The 22,906-nt window shown below is 52.7% G+C and overlaps 1 protein-coding gene and 1 long non-coding RNA gene across 2 annotated transcripts; one reads left to right on the forward strand and one right to left on the reverse strand.

Moving 5' to 3' along the window:
• Positions 1 to 255: 255 nt before the first annotated feature.
• Positions 256 to 21,655, reverse strand: LOC117677884 (vascular endothelial growth factor-like). Its single transcript, XM_034438432.2, has 5 exons — positions 21,490 to 21,655; positions 1,763 to 1,959; positions 1,543 to 1,622; positions 1,004 to 1,054; positions 256 to 838 (listed from the first exon to the last, which is right to left on the reverse strand). The coding sequence occupies exons 2-5, from the start codon at positions 1,946 to 1,948 to the stop codon at positions 793 to 795; spliced, it is 363 nt and encodes a 120-aa protein (XP_034294323.2). The 5' UTR covers positions 1,949 to 1,959; positions 21,490 to 21,655; the 3' UTR covers positions 256 to 792.
• LOC132712431 (uncharacterized) lies at positions 7,321 to 12,860 on the forward strand. Its single transcript, XR_009623087.2, has 2 exons — positions 7,321 to 10,281; positions 12,239 to 12,860. It is a non-coding gene; the product is annotated as an uncharacterized LOC132712431 (long non-coding RNA).
• Positions 21,656 to 22,906: the final 1,251 nt, after the last annotated feature.

Genomic DNA, 22,906 nt, shown 5'->3' on the forward strand with positions numbered 1-22,906 from the left:
ACCCAGACAGGTGTCAGGACTTGGCTCCGGCCTCCCCAGGTGCCCTCAGGTGTCAGGGAAACAGAGTGGCGGTTTTGCGGCCAGAAGCCACAGGCTGGGATCGCAAACGACCTCCTAAGTACACAAACTCGGGTCTGAGTTCAAGCCTTGCAGAGGTGAACACATCAGGAGACAGGTGTTGCTTAAAAACTGGCAATCCTTACAGAACAGCGCCACCTGTTGTACACTGAGAGTAAAGCAAGGAAGCCACCTGTAGTTTACTCCATTTATTCAAAGGCTCTGTAAAAATCATGCAGGTCCAGACGGGGCCGAAAGAAATAATTCCGCATTCTTTAAAAGAAACTAAATGTTTTCCCCCAGATCCCCTGATGAGGAGCCGGGAGAGATTAAATTCTAATTTTAAAAATTGTGTATTACAAGGACAATGTTACTAAAAGCCATTAAAGCTGAGAGAATGGCAAAGCCTAAGGGAGATAGGGGGTCAACCTTGGCTTTCAGATGTAAGAAAAAGGTGCCAGAAATTCAAACTCCGTTGTTGGGTTGTTCGAAAAGGAAGCTGTGCTGGGTCTTCAGTTCTGGCCCTGCTGGCTAGGAGTGATGTGTTTTGTAGTTCAAAAAACATGGGGGAGGCACATAGACACACAGCAACTTCTCCAGAAGTTGGACATGCCTCCCTTTCCCACCCACCCACCCACCCCCAGCACCAGAAAGAACAGGGACCCAGGGCCACCCCAGCTGGCCTCTGCAGACCAGAGCCTTCCACCTCCAAGGGCTGCTGGAGTCAAAGGCTGGTCAGATAAAGGGGAGTCTGGCTCTCGGCTCCCCTTCCGCTTGGCTCCTGCAAAGTGGGGAGAGAAGAGTTCAGCTCAAGCAGCCATCTTGGAGAAGCAGCTCTGAGACAGCCCCTCCCCTCCTGCCCCAACCCGCTGAGCCAGGGGTTGGACTAGAAGATCTCCAAGGTCCCTCACAACTCTGTTAGCCCCCACAGCCCCACTCCAGGTACCTCTTGCGCTTCCGACTCTTCCCGTTCTTTGTCCTGTTCACTATCCGAGGCCTGGAAAGAGGAAGTAACCTGTTTGCACTCTGCACGGCCAGCAGGCACAGAAGCCGACCCAGGGCTGGGGGCTCCAGGTAGAGGAGGAGAGAGGAGAGGAGAGGAGGCACCCCCCCAACCTGCACAGATCTGCACCCTCCACCTCTCTCCTCCTGCTCAGCGGCCCTCTGCAGCAGCCTTCCTTGCTCAGGGGCCCCAGTATGGAAAAGGAGCCAGGTGACTTTGGGCCAGTCCCTCTCTCTCAGCCCAACCCGCCTCACAGGGTTGTTGTGATGGAGAGAATAGGAGGAGGGATATGTTCGCCACCTTATTTGTAAAAATAATAAAAGATGGGAGGAAGCAAGCAAGCAAGCAAAATGGGAGGGGAGGGGAAGGGAGAGGGTTTTCAGTCAAGAGCTGCTTGTCGTCTTCCACCTCCAGCAATTCTCCCCATCCCACATCCACTGACTAGCCACCCAGGAGGGCTGCTCTTTGGTCCCCTCCCTCACCTGCATTCACATGTCAGGTGCTCCGTGAAGTGCATCCATTCCATCTGCAAGATCTGTGTGTTAGGGTTCACCCGCATGACCTACCCAAGGAGAGACGCAGCTGTTTGGTTGCACTCCAGCAGCAGTCTCAGGCTGGGCTCTGCTCTTCCCAGCCCCCGAGAACCAACCTGACTCCCCCAGAGCTATCCTGACCCCCCCAGAGGCAGGAATTGCCCCTGACCTGAAGACTGACGGAGCGCTTTGTCACAGTGAAGCACTTCAAGCTGTCGTCATTGCAGCAGCCGGCACATCGCTGCAGGACTATACAGGAGGGCTTGAAGAAGTCGGCAGTCTCCTGGGGGTGTTCTTTGAGGATGTCGACCAGCACCTCTCTGGGCTGGCAGGAACTGCGCTTGTACAGTTGCATATAAGGCGTCTCTGAGGAAGGGACAAAGAGGGTCAGACGCTGCCCCAGCTTTCGGAGCCCCTCCTCGCCTCTTGCCTTAGCCCCAAGGACAGCCTTCCTTTCCCCCGGTTGGGAAAAAGCCAGGATGGTGGGCTAGGTAGACCCTCCTCTTCTCCAGCTGGGCCGTATCTCCCCTCCCCCTCCCACTGAGCCCTTTTCCACGTGCTCTGAACACACAGGTGGCAGGGCGGCATTTCTGCCAGAGATTTCACCCAGAGATTCTGGCAGAGGGGTGAGGGGAGAGCCGGGGGTCCCCTTGTCTGCCACCTGCTCTTTTCAAGGGCAGGAGCAATGCTCTGGGCACTGCCCCTGCCCCCATTTACTGGATGAGACCTTAGAAGAGGAATGGGGTACTTGCCTTGTTCCTTGCCTGACAACCAACCCTGCAAGAGAGAGGCCCAGTCAGCAGAGGGTTAAGTCAGGCCCAGTCAGCAGAGATGCCTGAAGCTGGCACCTAGGGGCATCACAGATGGGAGGAAAGCAAGAAAACCAGGAAGTGCCAAAGGCGAGGACACGTCTGCACCCCAGCCACTCTTATAGTCCTCCACCTGGGGGGCGGGGTTAGTGTTCTTCAGACTTAGCCGCTTTAATGCGGACTTCATTTCCCAGAATTCCCCAGTCAGCATGGAGTGGAAGTCCACACGTCCCAAAGTGGCCAAGTTTGAAAACTGCTGGTGTAGAATGGTTTAAACCTCACCCAAGTGCCTTCTCCTCGGTGGTTCCAGCCCAGTGGTCACAATGCAATGGGTAACTTGAAATCAAGAAGCTTCTATATCACTGATGACCACTAGAGGGAGATGCAGCCAGGCACCTGTCTGGGTCTCCTGCAGGGGGCAGAGAGCAGGTCGCTCTTCGCTCCAGGAGCTGCTCTGTGTATGGTCATGCCAGTCAAGCCAGGTGGCAACATATGTTTGTGGAAAAGCTACCACCACTGCCAACCTGGTCCTTCCACAGCAGGCTTGGCCATTCGCAGGACGCCATGCCATGGGAAGAGGAGCTTGGGGTCTGGACCTATAAACAAATAATTCCCTCAACATTGTCAAACTATTTACTAAGTCTGCACTACTAATAATCTTCTCATCGTTCCCACCGCCCATCTCCTCCCACTTATGACTGTATGACTGTAATTTTGTTGTTTGTATCCTTACAATTTATATTGATATTGTTTCCTGATTGCTTATTTGTACTCTATGACTATCATTAAGTGTTGTACCTTATGATTCTTGAGGAACGTATATTTTCTTTTATGTACACTGAGAGCATATGCACCAAGACAAATTCCTTGTGTGTCCAATTACACTTGGCCAATAAAAAATTATATTCTATTTTTATACCACTCTATAAAGTCCTAGTAAGACCACACCGAAGTACTGCGTCCAGTTTTGGTCACCCCACTATAAAAAAGATGTTGAGACTCTAGAAAAAGTGCAGAGGAGAGCAACCAGGATGATTAGGGGACTGTAGACTAAAACATATGAAGAACGGTTATAGGAACCGGACATAGCTAATCTAGTGAAGGGAAGGACCAGGGGAGACAGTGTTCCAATACTTGAGGGGCTGCCACAGAGAGGAGAAGGTCAAGCTGTTTTCCAAAGCACCTGAAGGCCAGACAAGGAATAATGGATGGAAACTGACCAAGGAGAGATTCAACCTAGAAATGAGGAGGAACTTTCTGACAGTGAGAACAATCAACCAATGGAACAGAAGTTGCCTTCAGAAGTTGGGGGAGCTTCATCAATTGGGAGTTTCAAGAAAAGATTGGACTGCCATTTGTCAGAAATGGTGTAGGGTCTCCTGCTTGAGGGGGGGTTGGATTAGATGACCTATAAGGTCCCTTCCAACTCTGTTAATCTGATCTGACCCCCACCAGGGAACCACACAGTTTCTCACCTGCATCCAGAAGAGGATGGCAGCTGCCAGCAGGTAACCAGACATGGCCTCCTGAATCCTCCTGGCTTCACAACTGCTCAGAAGAAGGGGGTGGGGGTGAGATAGGAACTGGACAAATTTCAGATGGGGGGTCAGATTTAATAGGACAAAGGAGAGGCAGAAGCAGGCACAGACTGGGCACGGCCAAGAAGCCCGGCAGGGCCTGGCAGTCGGTACCCGTCGGATCTGCTTTCATGGAAAGCAAAGAGCAGCTATAAGAGGCACAGAGAGGGGCCAGCCCAAAGGCGGAGAAGGGGCAGAGGGGAGGAGCAATGGGGCACAGCCTATTGGGAAGAAACACATACAGAGTGGAGCCACTTCCACCACCACCACCCTGGCCAGCCCCAAAAGTGGGGGGTGGGGTGGGTGGGAGAGACAGCCAGACCCTTGCAGGAGCCCTCATGGCACAAGGGTGGCACCCTTCAGTTTGGTCCTCTGTGGCAAGGCCACATTATGCTTAGCCCAGATTCCTCTGCATTCTTAAAGCTGTACATCAAACCTTGGCTGGGAACGCAGGATGGGAAACAGAAGGTCACACACACACATCACCACCACCACCAAGGAAGGAACCCTGCAGATGGGCAGCCCCTCTCCGCTGCCCCACCTGTTGGAATAAGCCCTGGGGAGTGTCAGGGGGCAAGCAGCCTTCTGTCTGATGGGAGGGTCCATTGACTTCTGGAGGACTAGGCAAAAAGCTACAGACCTGCCATTTTGCTCCTTTCCAATTTTATTCTAGGAAACTTTGCTGACCTTGCCTAGTATTAATAATTTAATATAGATTTTATCCATTACAGTACTGCTGTTTTTAATCTATTGAGGGAAGCAGTTTTGGTTTAAGAGGTACAATATAAATGTTCCCAACAAATATAGTAATACTGCATGTTTCAGTAGAAACTGTGGAAACAACTTTAACAGCGGCCGAGACTTAGCCAGTACTTTAGGATCTATGTAGTTGCAGCGCAGGCTCAGCGCGCAGCCACCCCAGCTCCAGACAACGGGGCCAAACTCTCAAGGGCCTCGGATGGTGAGCTCTAAGGCCCGCTCCCTGCCAGCCCTCAAAGGCAACTGGAAGGGTTCCGACAGGCCAGGCGGGGGTCTGCAGGGGTTACGCGGCAACCTCTAGGTCCCTGGATGCCGCTCCCGGACGCTTCGGGAGCGGGCGCGCCTCCCGGCTCCAGAGGACCCACCTCGTGGGGAGCGCTGTGGTGGGAAACGCCGTCGCCTCGGGCGGGACTCGGAGGAGGCAGAGGACGGAGCTGCAGGTTGCTTTGATCCACGAAGTGGGGGGGTGGCGACCTTCCCACCTTTGCGACGGACAAGAAAGCAGGCTCCCCCGCGGAAAGCTGCCTTCCTTGCCGGGGTCTGTTTGCGGGTGCGGGAAGTTGCTACTTGCCTTCAGGCTGGGCAGAATTCAGTTGCCGCTCTGCTCCCTCGGTTCAGCCGGCCGTATTGAGGGCCGCTCCGGGTTCATTTGACGCCACCTGAGCTCGTTTAAGCCCACGCGGGGCTTTAAAGCAAACGCCGCGCGCGAGGAGATGCGCGTGTAGTCCGCTGGCTCCTTCCCTTCGCGCACCGGAGCCCGCTTCACACGCGCGCCCGGTGCCCTTCACCTCACGGACCCCTTAAGGTGGGAAGCAGCCCGCGGGGCCCTACGGCAGGCTAAACCCGCCCGGCCGCTCCAGTAAGCGACGCTGGTGGGTAGCTCCCACGTCAACCTGTGGATTCAACCGAGTGGAGCCTCCCTGGTGGCCGGCTGGGATGAGGCTGGGATGGCCATGAAGCTCCATTTGTTACCCCGGGGCTTCCTGACTCTCATTCTTACTGCAGCTCCCTTTTTGAGAGGCACGGCTGGATTGCAAACGGGAAAAGGGAGGGGGGTTTCTGTGAGGAAGGGAACTCGGGAGTCTTTTGGCCCCTTACCACTGTTTTTCAAAGTTGGCAACTTGTGTGGACTTCAACTCCCAGAATTCCCCAGCCAGCATTCATCCTGTCTGTCACTGCTCTAACAAGAAGAAATGGCCGGGAGATTTATTTTCAGGTCCCCAGTGTGCTTGGAGGAAATCTGTGTGGTCGCTAAGCACTGACCCTGACTTGATGACCCATAATCCAGTGTTTGGGGATGAGGGATTGTGATGTGGATGGGAAGGCTGCAGCTTCAGGTGTCCCACCCGCCTCCATCTGTCCTTCCTCTAAGCCTGTGCAAAGATTGCTTACAAGGGTGGGCCCATACTTTCCCAAGAAACAGCAGTCAAGGTCATCTTGCTGGAGCTGGGATAAATGATTGGGGGGGAGAGGAGGCTTCACAGGCTGTTCTGCACATGAGCTCCCCAGGGCTGACGAAGGAGAGATTTGATGACGCCTGACAAAGTGCAGGAAGAGAAACACGACCAAAAGGAAGAAGAAGAGACTTGGAAGGGGCATTGGGGGTATTCTAGTCCAACCCTCTGCTCAAGCAGGAGACCCTAGACTGGTGGTATCCACTCTTGGAACTTCTGGACTTCAACTCCCAGAAGCCGGCTGGGGAATTTTGGGAGTCAAAGACCACAAGTCTTAAGGTTCCCAAATTGGACACCCATAGTCTACAAATGAAATGTAACTCTGTAGAAGTCGAAGCGGAGGGAGGGCCACATGGGCAGAGAAGGCAAAGGCAGGACGGCTGACCATCTGGCCATGCCTGGAATGATGGAAGACCAGAGCTCTGCCAGTTGCTTCTCAATCTGACTGGGCAGCCGGGCGGCCTTTGCACCAACCCTGGGAAACCCCAATAGCCCCATCAGCTACTTCCCCATTTGAGATGGCAGTTCCCTGTAGGCTGGTCTTGATTTCCCAGCCCTGGTCCTTCTACCTCCCTTTCTAAAAAATCCAAAAAGTGACCATTTTTCACACTTATGACCATTCCACCATCTCCATGGTCATGTGATTTACATTCGGATGCTTAGCAACTGACTCCCATTTATGACGGCTGCAGTGTTCCAGGGTCAGGTTGCGACTTTCTGCCAAGCAAAGTCAATGGGGAAGCCAGATTCACTTAACAACTGTGTTACTAATTTAAGAACTGCAGTGATTCACTTAACAAAGGTGGCAAGGAAAGTCGTAAAATGGGGCAAAAATTAACTGTCTCACTTAGCAACAGAAATTTTGGGCTACTTGTGGTTGTAAGTTGAGGACTACCTGTACTGTAAAGATATTTATGGGATCAGTTCATGTTTTCTCTTTCTTTCTTTCCCACCCCCCCCCCTTTCTCTCTCTCACACACACACACAGTCACACAGAGAAAAACACATGGCACCATCTTGTGGCTAGGAATCTCTCCGATCCTTTCAATATTCTAATTTCAGCTCTGACTTTATTTCAAGCTGGAGACGGGTGTAAATGAAGGTCTTCAGTTGCAAACAGTTTTGGGGACTATCAGTTCTTCTCCACTGGAAGAGGAGAAGTTGGCCGTGGTTCCGAGCAGGCCAATGCGGGGAGGAAGAGTCCTTGTCCTGGGCATTCTGCTTGGTGGGCATCCAGATTTCCCCAGCGTTGCCCCCTTCTCTAAGCCCCCTCCCCGTCTTGGAAGCGACCCAGACCCTCCAGCACAGTCGCACCCCTTCAGTGCTTCCTGTACGCTGGAGCGCTTCTGACCCGGGTGGGGGGAGGGGAGATGCCATGGGCTGCCCGAGTGCAAAGTTGGCCATTCCGGCCTCTAAAGGCCGCTTTGCAAAGCGCCTTCCCTCCCCGGGTTTCTCCAAAAGGCTTGGACTACATCACCCGTCACCCACAGCTAGCCATGCACTCCCATGTTCGAAAAGCCAGGCCTCCAGGGAGGCGGGCGGACAGTAATTCACACGACACTGGCCGCCTTACAAAGAAAGAGCACCTAACCCCGAAATGCGGCCGTCGGACGAGAAAGGGTGCGAAGCAAGGCCAGGCCCTGCCCGTCGCCCGCCCTCCGGGTAGACTGCGCCTACCCAAGGAGGCTCGGTGCGTCATGACGTGCCTGGCGCTGCTTTTTTTAGCTTCCCGGACCAGCTGGGCGACGGGCACCGACGCCACCAGCCCCTCCTCGGCTGAGGCCGGCTTTTACCTCACCGGTGACTCAGCCGAGACCGGGAGGCGTGTTCTCCGCGTCACTTGTGAATGTACCCGACGGGGCGGGGGGGGGGCGGAGAGACGTGCGCGCCTCCACGCTGAGATGCGCGTGAAGCAGGTGCGCGGCCGGGCGGCGCAAGACAGGAGGGGCGGCGCAATGCCGTCAGCCGCAGCGGCAGCGGCGGGCTCGGTCCGGCGGGCGGCGGCTTCCCGGGCGAGCGCGCGCAGGGCTATGAATAGCGCGGCTGACGCGTGGCGCGCAAGAGGGAGCAGCCCCCGCGCTATTTTTAGGGCCGCCGCGCCCGAAATAGCCTCCTCTGGAGCCGCGGCCCGGCCGGGATGACGCGGGCGCCGGCGCAGCGGCTGAATCAGAGGCCGGCGGGGCTCAGGCGGCCCGGAACGGTCCGGCAGCCTCTGCCCCCCGAGGGGCGCGCCCCGGGACTACGAGGGCGCCGCAGCCGGAGCGGAGCCTCGAGACCCTCGACCCGCCTTCTTCGCCCGCCGCGATCCGCGAGGAGGACTTGCTCTTTCCCCGCCGAGCCCTCGGCACCCGCGCGGCCGGAGGGAAGAGGGGCTGGCGCGCCTTGTCCGGGGGCTCGCCGCCCTTCTGCAGCCGCTCCGCCAGAGGCCGCCCGAGGGCCGCGCTCCGCCGAGCCAGCTGAACGTCGGAAGGAATGCGGAGGCCACGGCGCCCGTCGCGTATCTCGCTGCTGACTGGTCGGCGGGACTCTCTTGCAGCTCTTCCCAGAAGGCTCCCGCGGGGCTCTGAGCCCCTCAGCCCCCTCCCCGTTGCCTGCCCTTAGCTTGCCCCCTCCGGGCATCCCAGGGCGGAAGGGGGTGTGAGCTTTGCCTGCTGACCATCCCGAAAGAACAGCCAGGCGGAGGGACTGACTCTTCCTACAGTCCACAGGACTCGGCATCAGGACACTCCCCACCCCACCCCGCCGGAAGTGTTGGAAAAAGTGGCCTGATGGAGGAGGCCTGCACAGAGAAGAGCGCACCGCTTAGGAATGGAAGCCTCAACAGGAAGCCTCAAGGAGGATCAATCCTTCCCTTCCCCACCATCCAGTCAGAGCTGAAGAAGCTTCCTGGATGAGAAGCAAAACGTCTTCAAAGAAAAACCAGAAAGTCCAAGTGCCTCTTGGAAAAGCACCTTCGGGACCTGAATAGAAAGGGTTTTTTTAGGGGGGGGTTGTTGATTGGGGGAAGCGCTGATACCCAGAGCACCAGAGCCAGATGGACCCTTTGCAGGCAGCATATCTCGTCCCAAAATCTCAGTTTGCTGCCAGCTCATTCCTCCAGCTGAGCCTCTTCCATCTTCCAATCAATATCCTGGGTGACCTGGATCTCCAACCGGCCCCATCGCTGCTTTTGCAGGTCTGGCTGAGGACAAAGCTGCTGACCCCAGTTGGCTGCTCCCCTGAGCCTGCCAGCACCTCTGAGCTGCACATGCAACCCTCCGGGCCCAGTCCCCCCTCCCAGGGGATAGAAGACCCACCCTGCATGAAGATAAGTCCACCCTTTTGTCCCGTTGGCATTTGCTCCCTCTTTCCTAGCAGATGTACTTCCTTTGGGAACTCCGGTAGAAATCCAGCCACAGCTGTAGAAAATGGAAGCCGATACCTGGTTGGGGAGGGGTGAAAAAGCCGTTCTCATATGTGTTGCACATTGCAGGTCCTGGAAGTGAAAGGGACCGAGGGCAGGTGGGGAGTGGTCTTCTGAATGTCCAGAAGGCACAGCTCTCGCTAACTGGGATGTCTGGAGGGGCCTCCTTGGAAGGACCAGGCTACAACTCAGGCCGTGCCAGCCTGCTATCTGGTTCGAAATTTCCTTTTCTAAACAATGTCTGGATATGTGGCGTGGCTGGAATTTTGCTTCCTTATAGCTTTAGCTCAGTTGACTGAAATTCGGTGACCACATGACCTTGGATTGGAGAAGGTTGTTCTGTTCTCCCCTTTTCCCTGTTTTTTGCCTTTTTTCTGAAAAAGGGCTTCAGCTGCCTATTTGCTCTTTTTCTGCAACTTTTCGGCTGCACAGTATCTTCCTCCTTCCTTACAGAGACACTGCAGGACAGCTGGAAACTTTGAGATAACCCACAAGGAGAGAAAGGGACGCCAATCTGCAATTGCTTGTAAAATTCCCCCATTCCTGCAGCCAATCCAGGGACACTTCCATAAATGAAGCACTCCGGGGCAATGCCAGGCTGAGGCCAGGAATCTATTTCTGGGGCCCAGGTGGCTCTCCACGGAATGTCCTTCCCTGGCCTGGAGCTTTGCAATCATAACATGCAGGTAAAGGTTTCCCCTTTCCAGTCATGTCCAACCCTCGCGGGAGGTTGCTTATCTCCGCTTCCTGGCGGAGGGAGCCAGCATTGTCCAAGACACTTTCCATGGTTATGTGGCCAGCATGACTGTACGCTGAGGCACATGGCACCAATTTATCCACTTGAATTGCTAGGAGCTGGGGCAAGGCATAGGAGCTCACCCTATTGCGTGGCACTCAGGTCTCGAACCTGGGCTGTCAGCTCTCCAGCTGACAAGTCTTTAACCACTAAGGCATGGCACCAGAGGTGAAATTCAAAATTTTTCCCTACAGGTTCTGTAGGCATGGCTTGGAGGTCATGTGACTGGGTGGGTGTGGCTTGGTGGTCATGTGACTGGGTGGGCAGGTGTGGCCAACTCAATGTCACTCCCACCCAGTCACATGACACACACCCCAGCCACACCTGCCCAGGTTTTGTGGCTCCCAGTGTTTTCTGTGGGAAATGGGTCATGTGACTGGGTAGGTGCGGCCATCTCGATTGGTCTCAGCCTTAGGAAATTTCTCCTTAGTCCAACTCATAATAAAATAGCACTGTTCCAATATTTAGAAGAGCATAGAATAACAGAGTAACCCTACACCACTTCAGAAAACTGATTATCCAATCTCTTCTTAAAAACTTCCAGTGTTGGAGCATTTACAACTTCTGGAGGCAAGTTGTTCCATTGATTAATTTTTCTGTCAGGAAATTTGAGTGGCTCCTACAAAAATGAGGGAATCAAATCTATTTTCCAAAGCACCAAAACAAGAAACTGGATGGAAACTAACCAAGAGAGAAGCAATCTAGGACTAAGGAGAAATTTTCTATGGGTGAGACCAATCAGCCAATGGAATAGATTGCCATCACTAGAGACTTTCAAAAAGAGTGAGGGAAGTACACCCCAAAAGGACAGTGCCAGGAACCACTAAATGCAGAAAACTTAAAACAGCCATTCCCCATTTTTAAAAACATCAACCCCAGAGCAAACGCAGCAGCTGAGAGGGAAACTAAGAGCAGCTGCTCAGGCTAATTGAAAGCCTGGGCGTGCTGCCAAAAGCCATTAAACCTTCCAACTCTATTATTCTATGTTCTCTATGTTCTAAAGTGGGTGCTTCACAGCTGAAGCCATACAGCTGGCTGGACCACACATGCATTAAATTCAGGGCCTGTACGATCAAGCTGCATCGTTGTCTCCTCCTGTATCTTTTCCCCCAGGAAGAAACAAGAAGTAGCCAACATTGCAGCAGCTATAAAAGCTGCAGGGAGTATCAGCTGATCACAGATGTGTTACTTAATACTCTTTGTAATGAAAATGTTTGTAATCTTGTCCTCCTTCCTGAAGGGAAAAGGTTAATCCCATCCCTAGATGGGTTATTGATGGTTTTCCCTGCCCTAATCCTGTCAGTTTCTGTTGTTTATTGACTTGATTCAGCCTGTATCGGCTGCATTCCAGTTAAGTGGAGCTATTAACTGAAGGGAGAGAGAGAGAAAAAAAACTCTTGCACTTTATTTTTAACCGGTTCTCTGAACTGCATAAGCAATATACTAACAGTTCGGACGAACAGGTGAGAACCGGCTGGATTTCACCTGTGCATGGCACCTCCCAAAGATAGAGGTCTGATGTTATATAAATTGCCTTGGCACCATGCTGGAACCCCAGAGGGCACAGGAGACAGAAAGGCAGAGAGAGGAAGCTGTAGGACAGGCATGAAAATGGGCAGGGGGGTGGCAGAGTTGCCCCAAGGGGAAGGGTGTATACTAAGCCACGTTTTGACCCTGGGCAGGAAAAGAACCAGGGGCAGGGAGAAAAACAGCTGTAAGGTCCATTGAGGCAGGAAAAGCAGAACAGGGTGCTATATTGTAGAGAGGGTATCTGTTGTGCAACAATTTATTATTCTAATTTAATTTTTTTTTTTATTGAACACAATTTTTAAATTGCCCAATAACAGGAACTGTCTGGGTGGTTTACTCTAAACACACCGAAGAAGAAACAAGACAATTTAAGCTGAAATATACTAACAACATCAAATAAAAGGCAAAATAAACTACAACTTTGACCACAGCAAGGCAGATGTCAAACTCTAAAGAAGACCTGTCCAGCCCGCAGTCCAACAACCAGCACATGGCCCTGGACAATTAGTAATGTGGCCCCACAAGATAATAAACAGTATTAAAAAATAAAAAAATTGTTAGTTAGATATATATTATATCTTTTATCTGCGGCCCAAGACAATTCCTCTTCACTCGATGAGCATAGGCAAGCCAAAAGGTTGAACAACCACAATCTAAAGCAATACCACTAGAATGAATGGAAAAAGACTTGGAGGAAAATTTGAACTTTGATGTTATATATGTTGACGGCAGCAAAATCACTTTTTGCACAAAAATGGAAGGACGCTTTGATTCCCACAATGGAGGAACGGCTGCAAAAGTTGATGGAGTTAGCAGAGATGGCAAAACTGACAGCTTTGATTAAAGAAAAAAAACATAAGTACTTTTGTTTCTACTTGGAAACCATTTCTGGACTTTGTGCTTGAGGTAGAAACATTAAAACTTTGATTTTGGGTTTTACCAATTGGATATGTTTGTTGTTATTATGTAAAAGTAAAAACTTGAGGTTTATTATCTTATTCTGCTGCACCAAAGGGAGTTGGAAGCCAATGTCTTTTCTTTTTCCTTCTCCCTCCCGTTTTCCTATTATTTTCTTTTGTATTTTATATTACCATTAGAATGCAACTTAAAAGTTTTTCCTAGTGCTGAAATGATGCAATTTGGGCACTAGTGCAGCTTTTCTGGGGAGGAAATTCCAGAAGGCCCCCCCCCCCACATTTTACTTTGTACTCCTGAGACCTACTCGCCCCTTTGCTTTCTCCCTCTGTCCCCCACCCCATTCTCAGCCCCTCCCAGCCCGGAGGCCCCATTTTCTCAGAAGCAAAACACGTGTCTCTTAGCAACACGTTTCGGCTTCCAATTCTGGCTGTTGTTTACTGAGGCCAGAGGCCAAATTCTTCTGGACGGGCGCCAGAGCCCACAGCCCGGTGGGGAAAGGCTGGGTTGCCGCTGCCAGCAGTTCCTGGCAGGCAAGACAGGCGGGGAATGTTGGAATGCGCAGCGCCTGCAGTCACCTTTCACACACAAAACGCTCCGCTGGGTCCCTTCCCTGACACACTTACCCAGATAAGGAATCCTGTTGCTGCCCTAGGCTGCAAATCTCTCTCCCCCCCACCCCACTTTCTCACACGCCCAGAGGACATGCTGCTTGCTTCCCCCCATCCCAGCGCCATTCCTGGATGCTGAGTGTTTTCAGGAACCCCGCACGCATCATTTACGCACCAGCTGTTGCAATGAGATTTGTTTACACCGGTGCAGTCATACATGTTCCAAGGGTGACACATCTGGAAGGCTTTGGGTGATGGACCGAGCATCATGTGCTGGGATCAGAAGGCTGTGTGAAGAGCCAATTCAATTCAATTCATGGGTCAATTTTGGTCACGCTGAAAGAAGGGTAACCTTTTAGTTTAGAGCTCCCCGCTGCCAGATCACACGCCAAACCCTAAACCAGCGGAGGCGCCATCAGCATCTCCTGGGTCTTAGTCCAGCACGGCTGCCCTGAATCTCCTGGCCAGGAGCGCTGCTTAACCTCCAGGGCAGGTTTCTCTCCACCTGGCTGCGGAGTTCGCGGAGTTGAAGTCCGCCCCTCGTCAAGCTGCCCAGGTTGAGAAACGCCGTTCTGGGCTCCAGTCACCCTCAGCCGCGCGGCGGAGCCTTCTGCTCACAGCCTCCGCCGCAGCCACGGGCGGCCAACGGGCCGGAGCAAGGAAAGGCGCAGCGATCCTCTTGGCCCTCCCGAGGCCCGGCCGCCGCTCGCCTGCTCCGCCGGAGGGGGCTCCCGCCTAAGGCCGCCCTTCGGAGCGCTCGCAGCAGGGTCGGCAGGGGGAGCTTGAGAAGCGCCTTTCCCCCGCGGAGGGCCCCGAGGGCCCGGGAGTAGCCGCCGCCGCCGCCGGAGCCCGGACAGCACCTGTCCCGCCCGGTCGCCCCGAAGCAGGCGCAGCGGGGGCTTCGCGTGGCAACCAAGCCGCAACGGAGACCCGGTGCCCGCAAAGGTCCCCGCGACTCCCGCGGGAGGCAGGGCGGGGCGGCCGGCAGGGCCTTTCCCACGCGGGGGGGAGCGGGGGCACCGGCGAAGGGCCCCGCCCCGTTCTCCCCACCGGAGCAACCGCCACAAGCACCGCTGGCTCCGCCCCTCAGGAGGCTGGCCAGGCGGGGAGGCCCGCCCCCTTCAGGCGGTTGTCGGGGCAGCGCCGCCGTTGCCTGGAAACGTCAACAAACGAAGAGTGACGTCAGCGGACCGTGGAACGTTGTTGCCTGGCAACGGCGGGTTGTTTGTTCTCTTCGGCCGGCCGCGTGGTCGGCGGAGACGCGCCGGAGACCCTTCCGCGGACCACGGGGCCCCTCGCGCGCCCCACGCGCTGGACTACAAAGCCCATGGCGCGCTCCCCTCCCCCCCACGGCGGAGGCTCGATCCGGCTGGCAGGCCTCTCCCGACTCCGTGGCCGTCTTCCCCTGCTCGTTCCCGGAGGGCTGAGCTGCCTTCGGTGGCCCGCCGAACGATGGAGTCGCAGGAAAGACGAGCGTCGTTTAAGGAACGGAAGGAAGACCCCGGGAGAGCGTCCACGGGCGGCGAAGGCTTCAGCCCAGGCACGACCCCCCCCAGCCTTACTTCCTCCCTGCGCGGCACCCGGTCCGGCCACAGACGCCCCCTGACCTTCCCAGCCTCTCTGGCCGGCGGCCCGCAAAGGAGGCCCCCCTCCCCGCCTCTCTTCGGTCTCTCTTCCGTGGCTGTCAAGCCCACCGTCCAGGCCCCTTCAGCACCACGCTGGAAGCTCTGTGGCTGGGCTGAGGGCCTCCAGGATGGATGGATGGATCGGACTGTCTCTCTGTCTGTCTCTCATCTGTCGCTTAATTTTAAAACTGCCCATCTTCTTCACCCCTCAGGGGCTGAGGCTGGTGTACAAATAAACTTTATTATTTGGAAAGCTTACTTCTACCCCTACCCCCACCCACCTATGGTGGGCATTGTTCAATGATGTCAGCAGGGATGGGGGTCCCAGTGGGTCTCTCTGAAGCTCCCCTTCTTACTCGAAAGACCATCCTTTTGCATCCAGCCTTCCCAGAGCTCCGTCCCCTCCCACCACAGCCAGGTTAAACTGGTATGGGGGGTGAGGTAGGCAGTTATTGCTGAGGTGTGGATTGTTTCCAAGGGCCGAGCCAATTCCGAGCCAATTCCGCCTTGTCCCACCACCACAGGCCCCACACTCACACACACGTACACACATGTTACTGCCTGCTGCCGAAGTTTTCCTTCCAGCTCATGTGACAGGCAGAAGCCAAAGAAACATGTGTGTTTTTATTTCAGCTGGAAAGGAAGGAAGGGAATTCTGAGACACAATGTGCAGCCAAAAACGGAGTGGTTGAATGCTTGCACATCTCGCACAGCACGGGAAGGTCCTGGGCAGCCCAAGCACATGCCACGAGAGAGAGGAGAGAGAGAAGGCATCAGTCTGACCAGCGAACAGATATGGGGAGGAAATGGGAGCTCCTGTTTAGATTCCTAAAAGAAGGACTTTAACTCCTTCCAAAGGTCGGCAGGCTAACAAGTTAAAAGTGCCCACAAAGCATCACTAATATTTAGAATAGAACAATATATTCTGTAAACCACATTGAGTTGCCACGGGCGATTAGGCGGCAATATAAATTCAATAAATAAATATATAATAAATACATAAATAGGGTTGGAAGGGACTTTGGAGGTCTTCTAGTCCAACCCCTTGCTCAAGGCAGGAGTCCTTATTCCATTCCAGACAAATGGCTGTCCAGTCTCTTCTTAAAAGCCTCCAGTGATGGAGCACCCACAACTTCTGGTGGCAAGCTGTTCCCCTGGTTAATTGTCCTCACTGTCAGGACATTTTCTCCTTAATTCCAGGTTGATGAGTTTCCACCCATTGCTTCTTGTCCTGCCTTCAGGTGTTTTGAAGAATAGCTGGACTCTCTCTTCTTTGGGGCAACCCCTCAAATATTGAAAGATTGCTGTCATATCTCCTCTGATCCTTCCTTTCAGTTTGCCTAGTTTTTTTTTTTTTTCCTTTAATTTATATGCCGCCCTTCTCCGGAGACTCAGGGCGGCTTACAATGTGTTAAGCAATAGCCTTCATCCTTTTGTATATTTATACAAAGTCAGCTTATTGCCCCCACAAACTGGGTCCTCAATTTACCTGCCTTAGAAAGGATGGAAGGCTGAGTCAACCTTGAGCCTGAGGAGAGACTAACCTATCGCCTTGCCTAACCCAGGTTTCAGAGGCATGGACTTCAACTCCCAGAATCCTCCAAACACTTCAATGTCATTCTCAGAGTTGAAGTTCCCACGGCTGAATTCCTGAGATTGAGAAATGCTGCCGTAACCCTCGGATTCCTTCTGCCTCCAGAGCATGGGAAAGAGTGCCCAGCCATGCTTCAGGCCTTTGGCCCACCCTGTTTCCTCCAACATCCAGGAAAAGCATTGAAAAAACACAGGATTCCTGCTTTTAATCCTTTAAAAACCAGAGTAACCCCCCTTCTGGAAAGGGGCTTCCTCAGTTTCTCATTTGTTGGTTGTACCCCATTCCCTTCCCAATAAAACCTGCCCTACCTTCCCCTCTTCCTTGCTTTAACCACTAGCCCTCCTGGTCTTTCGTGAACAATTAACCAGTGGAACAGCTTGCCTCCAGAAGTTGTGAGTGCTCCATCACTGGAGGTTTTTAAGAAGAGGCTGGACAGCCACTTGTCCGGAATGGTATAGGGTCTCCTGCTTGGAGAGGGGGATGGACTAGAAGACTTCCAAGGTCCCTTCCAACTCTGGTACTCTGTTCTGTTCTATGAGTCGTAGCTCCCCTCTTTGTACCCGCAATTACACCTGCTTGTCGAAGTTAGGGCGCCAGCACACATCAAAAGCCCCCTTCCTCCTCTCTACATCCCCTCTGCGGAGGAGGGCAGGAGAGGGGGGGCACTCTAGTCAGCCCTGCCTGCTCCTCCGCAGAGCTAGGCTCAGCCCAAAGCATGACTCAGCCCCCTGACATGCCTGCCACGTTCCTGGCCAGTGACATCAAAGTGCTGTGTCAGATCCCGGGCTGGGCTTCCACCCCCTCCCTCCTCCCCAGCCAGCCAGACCATCTGAAATGCCTTCTCAGAAAACAGCCAGTCTCTGAAGCGGAAACCTCAAAGCCCCCACCACCGGTCTCCGCCGCCGGCACAGTCAGCCCTGAGAAAGGGCACTCCATTTCTGCCTTCTGGCCCATGGTCAGCTGGTCTGGAGCAGGGGACTTGTGACGAAGCAGAGGTACCCCAAAGAAAGGGGCAGACAGGTAAGAGGGCCATAGGAGGACAGGACAGCTTGCTTTGAATCACAGTTGTAGAACATGTGCAAAGTCAGAGATTTGTCCCACTGTGTCGGTTTGAATTTGCAAAACATGCTGAAAGGTTTAGTGTCCCGTGTCTTTGCAAGAACCCTGCAGGTTAAGGAACCAAACTCCACTTCCTGCCAGTGGTGAACACCCCAGACAAGGATTTTTGAAAACAGGTTGTTTCTGTTCTCTGAGTCCGCAATGGGGTCTTCTCAGCCGCCTCCTCAGTGGCCACTACTCATCAGGGGCCATGCCGAGGTCGCTGAGCATCCTTGCCAGGGGATGAATCTAGATGTCCAGAGACACATCGGACCCAGTTCTGGCTTCTGACCGTCTGCTCTGGAGCCTCTGGATGTACAGATGGAATTGGGGTTGTGGTACTCACCTGGTGTGTGTGTGGGGGGGGGGTACACACGCTTCACAGAGCGAGGAGGTGACAAGGAGAGGTGATAAAGCAGCTAGCTGACCAGAGGGGTCTGCATCAGCAGCCAGGACTGCAAAGCCCAGTCTTTTTCACAGGCAACGTGAGATGAATGGGGATGGGCTTTGATCACATGGCCGTGGCTGCCATTTTGAACTAGTTTACATACACACATGCCCCAGCACACCCCTGTGGCTGGCCTGAGTTGATCAAGATCTAAAGGATCAGATTTGGTTGCAAAGAATACTGCAGGGGTGTCCAACCAGGACAATTTTGAGACCTGTGAACTTCAATTTCAGCACAGCTGGCTGGGGAATTCTGGGAGTTGAAGTCCACGGGTCTTAAAGTTGCCCTAGTTGGGCACCCCTTCTGTGGGTAATAAGCTTGAAAACATATTAGGAAGACATCCCTTTTATAATGGACATCCAACGATGCAGTTTCTATGACTAAAAAATTGGATATTTTAAAGTGGCCCGACAGCAGTATGTTCTAAGAAGTGGATCTCACAAACAGAGTTCCCACAAAACACTAAACAACAGATATACTCACTTGTGGCTTAGCCACAATTCAAAAGAGGATGCTGAGGACCCAGAAAACATGCAGGGAGGTGCAGCAAGGATGGTGCAGGGCCTGGAGGTGAAATGTGCAGAGTGGAGCTTGGTCTTTAAGGAAGGGAAGGCTAAAAGGAGACATGAGTCCCTCTCAGAGGAAGACGGAGGGATATATCCTCATCCTGATATGGCACCTGGAGGCAGGCCAGGTGGAAGCTTTACAGAAAGAGACCCAAACTTGAACGGAGGAGCAATTTCCTGACTGGGAGGGGCACTTCTGATGCAGTGGGAGAGCCGCCCCCTGAAGTTGAGGCAGCTCCATCACGGGAGTTTTTAAAAGGAAAATTGGCAGCCGTTTGTCCTGGGTGATTTAATGATTCCTGCACGAGGCTGGATTAGATTCCCCCCAAATATCCTCCGAACCCAGGATTCTATGATCCACTGCATATAGACCAGTTCTCCCCAGCATGGAACCCACATGGACTACAATTCCCAGATGCCCTGCTGCAATGGCTAAATTTGAATTCTACCCAGGTAGAAAAAACTGACCCACCTGATGTGAGGCCCAGGACCCCTTTCAAGGCACCAGGTGCCGTGTCCTGCCAAACTTACCTGTGAGTACCTAAGAGCACTTCCTACAAACTTGATGCTCCACCCAAAGACTTTGCAAAGCAGGGGTGAGCATGTGGGCACCCAGGTTTTCCATCCAGTGGGGTCCTTTGGTCAGACAGCAGACAGGGGGTGGCAGGACAGAGCAAGAACCAGAATAGCCCAGCCTGGCCCGTCTGATTGCTGGTGGGGCAGGGACTATATTTGGTCACCGGGCAAAATGTCCAGGTCCCACTTTGTCATTATTTGCGTCTGGCCCGCGGCTGGCCGGGTCTTGTGTGATCTGCCAGAGGCTCTTGTGCTTTATTCCTTCTGTGGTTATGAGCCAGGCTGGGTGGAATGCAAACAACTGACCAAGTTAGAAAGTTTCTTGTCGCTGGGAACAAACGCTGCTCACACCCAGCCCCAGCCGAAACCGGAACAAGCTGTATACCAGAATCTAATGATGCCTTATTTTTAAAATGCCAGCCGCCCTGAAAAATAAACTCTGTACATGTTTGATAATAGTTGTGTCCTAAATGAGCTGTTCCCTCTGACCTACTTTTCTACCCACCTCAGATGTTAGAGGGAAGAGCACAAATTTTGGGCACATTCCTCCCCAGATCCCCAAAGCCCATGCTTGAAGGTGCCAGGATGGGGAAAGTGGCAAAGGAAGGCACTCTGTGCATGCCTAGAAGAACCTGTTATTCTTTAATATTTCCTCCAGGACCCCAGGAGATGCCTCGTTGAAGGAAGACTGTCAGAAGTCTGAAATCAGCCACTCTGAACCCCCAGAGGAGACCAAAAGAGCAGCTTTCCAGATTTATCCAGGAGTAAATCCCCCCCACAAGCTTCTCCCTCTTAACTTCTGGGATTATACATTAACCAGCTGCTGAGAGGAAACAGTTCTTGATCTAAACAGCCAACAGATTACAAGGGCGAAGGTGAAGAGTTTACATTTAAACCCATTTGATTCCTGCTATTCCTCCCTTCCTGCCCACAGGAACTCAGCCCTGAGCCCCCGCTCTCCTCCTGCCACACGCTCTGTGGGCTGCGTGGGACTCGGCAAATCCACCCAGCTCTTCTTTAGCACGACGGTGTCCTCGGGGCGCATTTGCAAGACTTGTTCTGAGAAGGACGGATTATTGGCTTGCTGCTAAATTTATACGCGGCTGCTCTACTTACAGAAATGCCTCCATTCACAGCTGGCATTTGGCTTCCAGTGCCTCCCCCCCCCCACAAAAAACAAAAAACAAAAAAACAAAAAACCACTTCCCAGCCAATGCAGCAGGAATTTTATCTCAGATCATGACCTGCAGTTTTGGAGGCCTGCAGTGTTTTCACTTGCTCTGCTCAGCGCACTGAACATGTTCTCTGCAAGAGAATCCTGGATTTCCTGTTTCCTACCGAATTGGGGACAAACACCTTGCTGGAACAGAGCGGCACGGATCATTGCTCCCTGCACACATTCATGGACCCAGCAACCAAGGACATCACTTGCATTCATTTAGACCTGCAGAAAGCGGAATCCAAACTTAGAGGTTCCACCCTGAGTAGGGCACTGGAGAGCTATTATTACAGTCAGCGCAAGGCAGTAAATTCACACATTCAGCTGTCTGAGGTCCAGAAATGGGTCAATCCCTCACTCATGCACACCCAGCAGCCTCAAAGGATCTGCAGTCAGCAGCCCCAGTGCCATTCTGCACAGATGAGGGCATCCATCAGACGGGGGTGGGAGGTGGGAGAATTCCAGAGAAGCAGAAGGCAGATTCTTCTCTTCGCCCAACTCAACCTTGGTTTCTCCAAAGGCCCCAAAGCAGAAACTGCACCTTCCAGGAAAGTTTTGGGGGTGCCAAGCAGGTGCCCTGTCACTAGGCCAGGTCTTGCCATTCTGGATATGGATATAAGCTTCAGACCAGGGGGTCTCCAACCTTGGCAACTTTAAGACTTGTGGACTCAGCAAAGCTAGCTGAGGAACTCTGGGAGTTGAAATCCACAGGTCTTAAAGTTGCCAAGGTTAGAGACCCCTGCCTCAGACTTCTAAGAAGCTCAAAACATTTTTTTTTTTAAATTTGATTTATATGCCGCCCTTCTCCGAAGACTCAGGGCGGCTTACAATGTGCTCAGCAATAGCCTTCATCCTTTTGTATATTTATACAAAGTCAGCTTATTGCCCCCACAAACTGGGTCCTCATTTCACCTACCTTAGAAAGGATGGAAGGCTGAGTCAACCTTGAGCCTTGGCGAGATTCGAACCCTGCAGTAATTGCAGGCAGCTGGTCTTAATAAGCTTAATAACAGGGTGCCTTAAACCCCTGTAGTACCAAGGCTCCAACTCTTTTGGAGTTTCTACCACTGAGCTTGCTGATTGGCGGTAGAATTCAAATACTAATTCAAAGCCAAAGGAAACCAGATGATCCCGGCTCAGCAAATCTTCTGCAGGCAGGCCAGTAACCAGATGTTCTCCAAAACACATCTGGAATAGATCAGAAGACTGCAACTGAAGAGGAAGGCTTAGCTGACCCACTCCACAGATTACAGAGGGAAAGAGGCAGCCAGGCTAACACTGAGACCCACATCATAAATCATCCTACCTATCAGTGTGTGATATATTGCTGTGGGGGGGAACCTCCAGGCCTTTCACCCAGGAGGAAGGATGGCTGAGCCTTTCCCAAGCAAAGGGTGGGGCCTTCCTCAGGCGATCCCTTCCTCTGTGCGGGGACTCCTTGCCTGGGAAAGGTGGTTTCCCTTTTATTGAGCTCTGCAGTCAGAGTCTGCCTTTCTGTGGTTGAGTTCACATGGCACTCTGAACCACACTCTGTGCAAAAGAAGTAGGTGAGGGGTCAGCAAGTTCTGCAAATCCAAGGCTTTGAGTGAGCTGTGAGTTAGCTAAACATGGATAAGACGGTTGCATGTACCTCTTTCAACATAGCTTCTCCCTTCGTATTTCACTGTATTGAAATGTTTTCTGAGCAGCCCAGAGTTGCCTTGTAGTAAGATGGGCAGCAAATTAATTTAATAAACAAACTAAGAAACAATTTTCTCCCTGTTTAGTCCCTCCTCAGTCCCTGAGATTCGAAGGTTTCTTGATTGCTCCATTCTGCCTGACTCCAGACTGGGTAATGCACATACCCCGTGACACCCCAGCCACAGGCGAGACCAGGCTGGCTCTCTTGGAAGTGGAGGAGGGTGTGATGTCTTAGCTAAGCTCCAGAAAGGTCAGGTAAGGGAGGGGTTGTGTATAGACACATAGCGAAATAAAGTTCCTGCCTTTGGGTCTAATCCCTCCCTCCTCAAACAGGGTCCACCAAACTGGAATATGTGCAAGGCATATTCTACAGAGAATCATTAAAACTGCCCAGAATATCATTGGACTCCAGCTACTGGCCCTGGACGACATCTTTGAATCTCACTGTTTGAGAAAGTTGCATAACATTCTCAGAGACTCTTCCCATCCTGCTTACAATCTTTTTGGACTGTTGCCTTCTGGCAGAAGATACAGAACAATTAAAACTCAGACCACACGTTTTCTGAATAGTTTTTATCCCAGAGCTATAATTGCACTCAACCATGAACTGAAGGCCCACCATCAGTGAGCTGTTGGACAGCATTACTTGGTCT

Source organism: Pantherophis guttatus, chromosome 10 (genome assembly GCF_059756535.1).
Source record: "Pantherophis guttatus breed Tessera chromosome 10, ASM5975653v1, whole genome shotgun sequence".
Lineage (NCBI taxonomy): Eukaryota > Metazoa > Chordata > Lepidosauria > Squamata > Colubridae > Pantherophis > Pantherophis guttatus.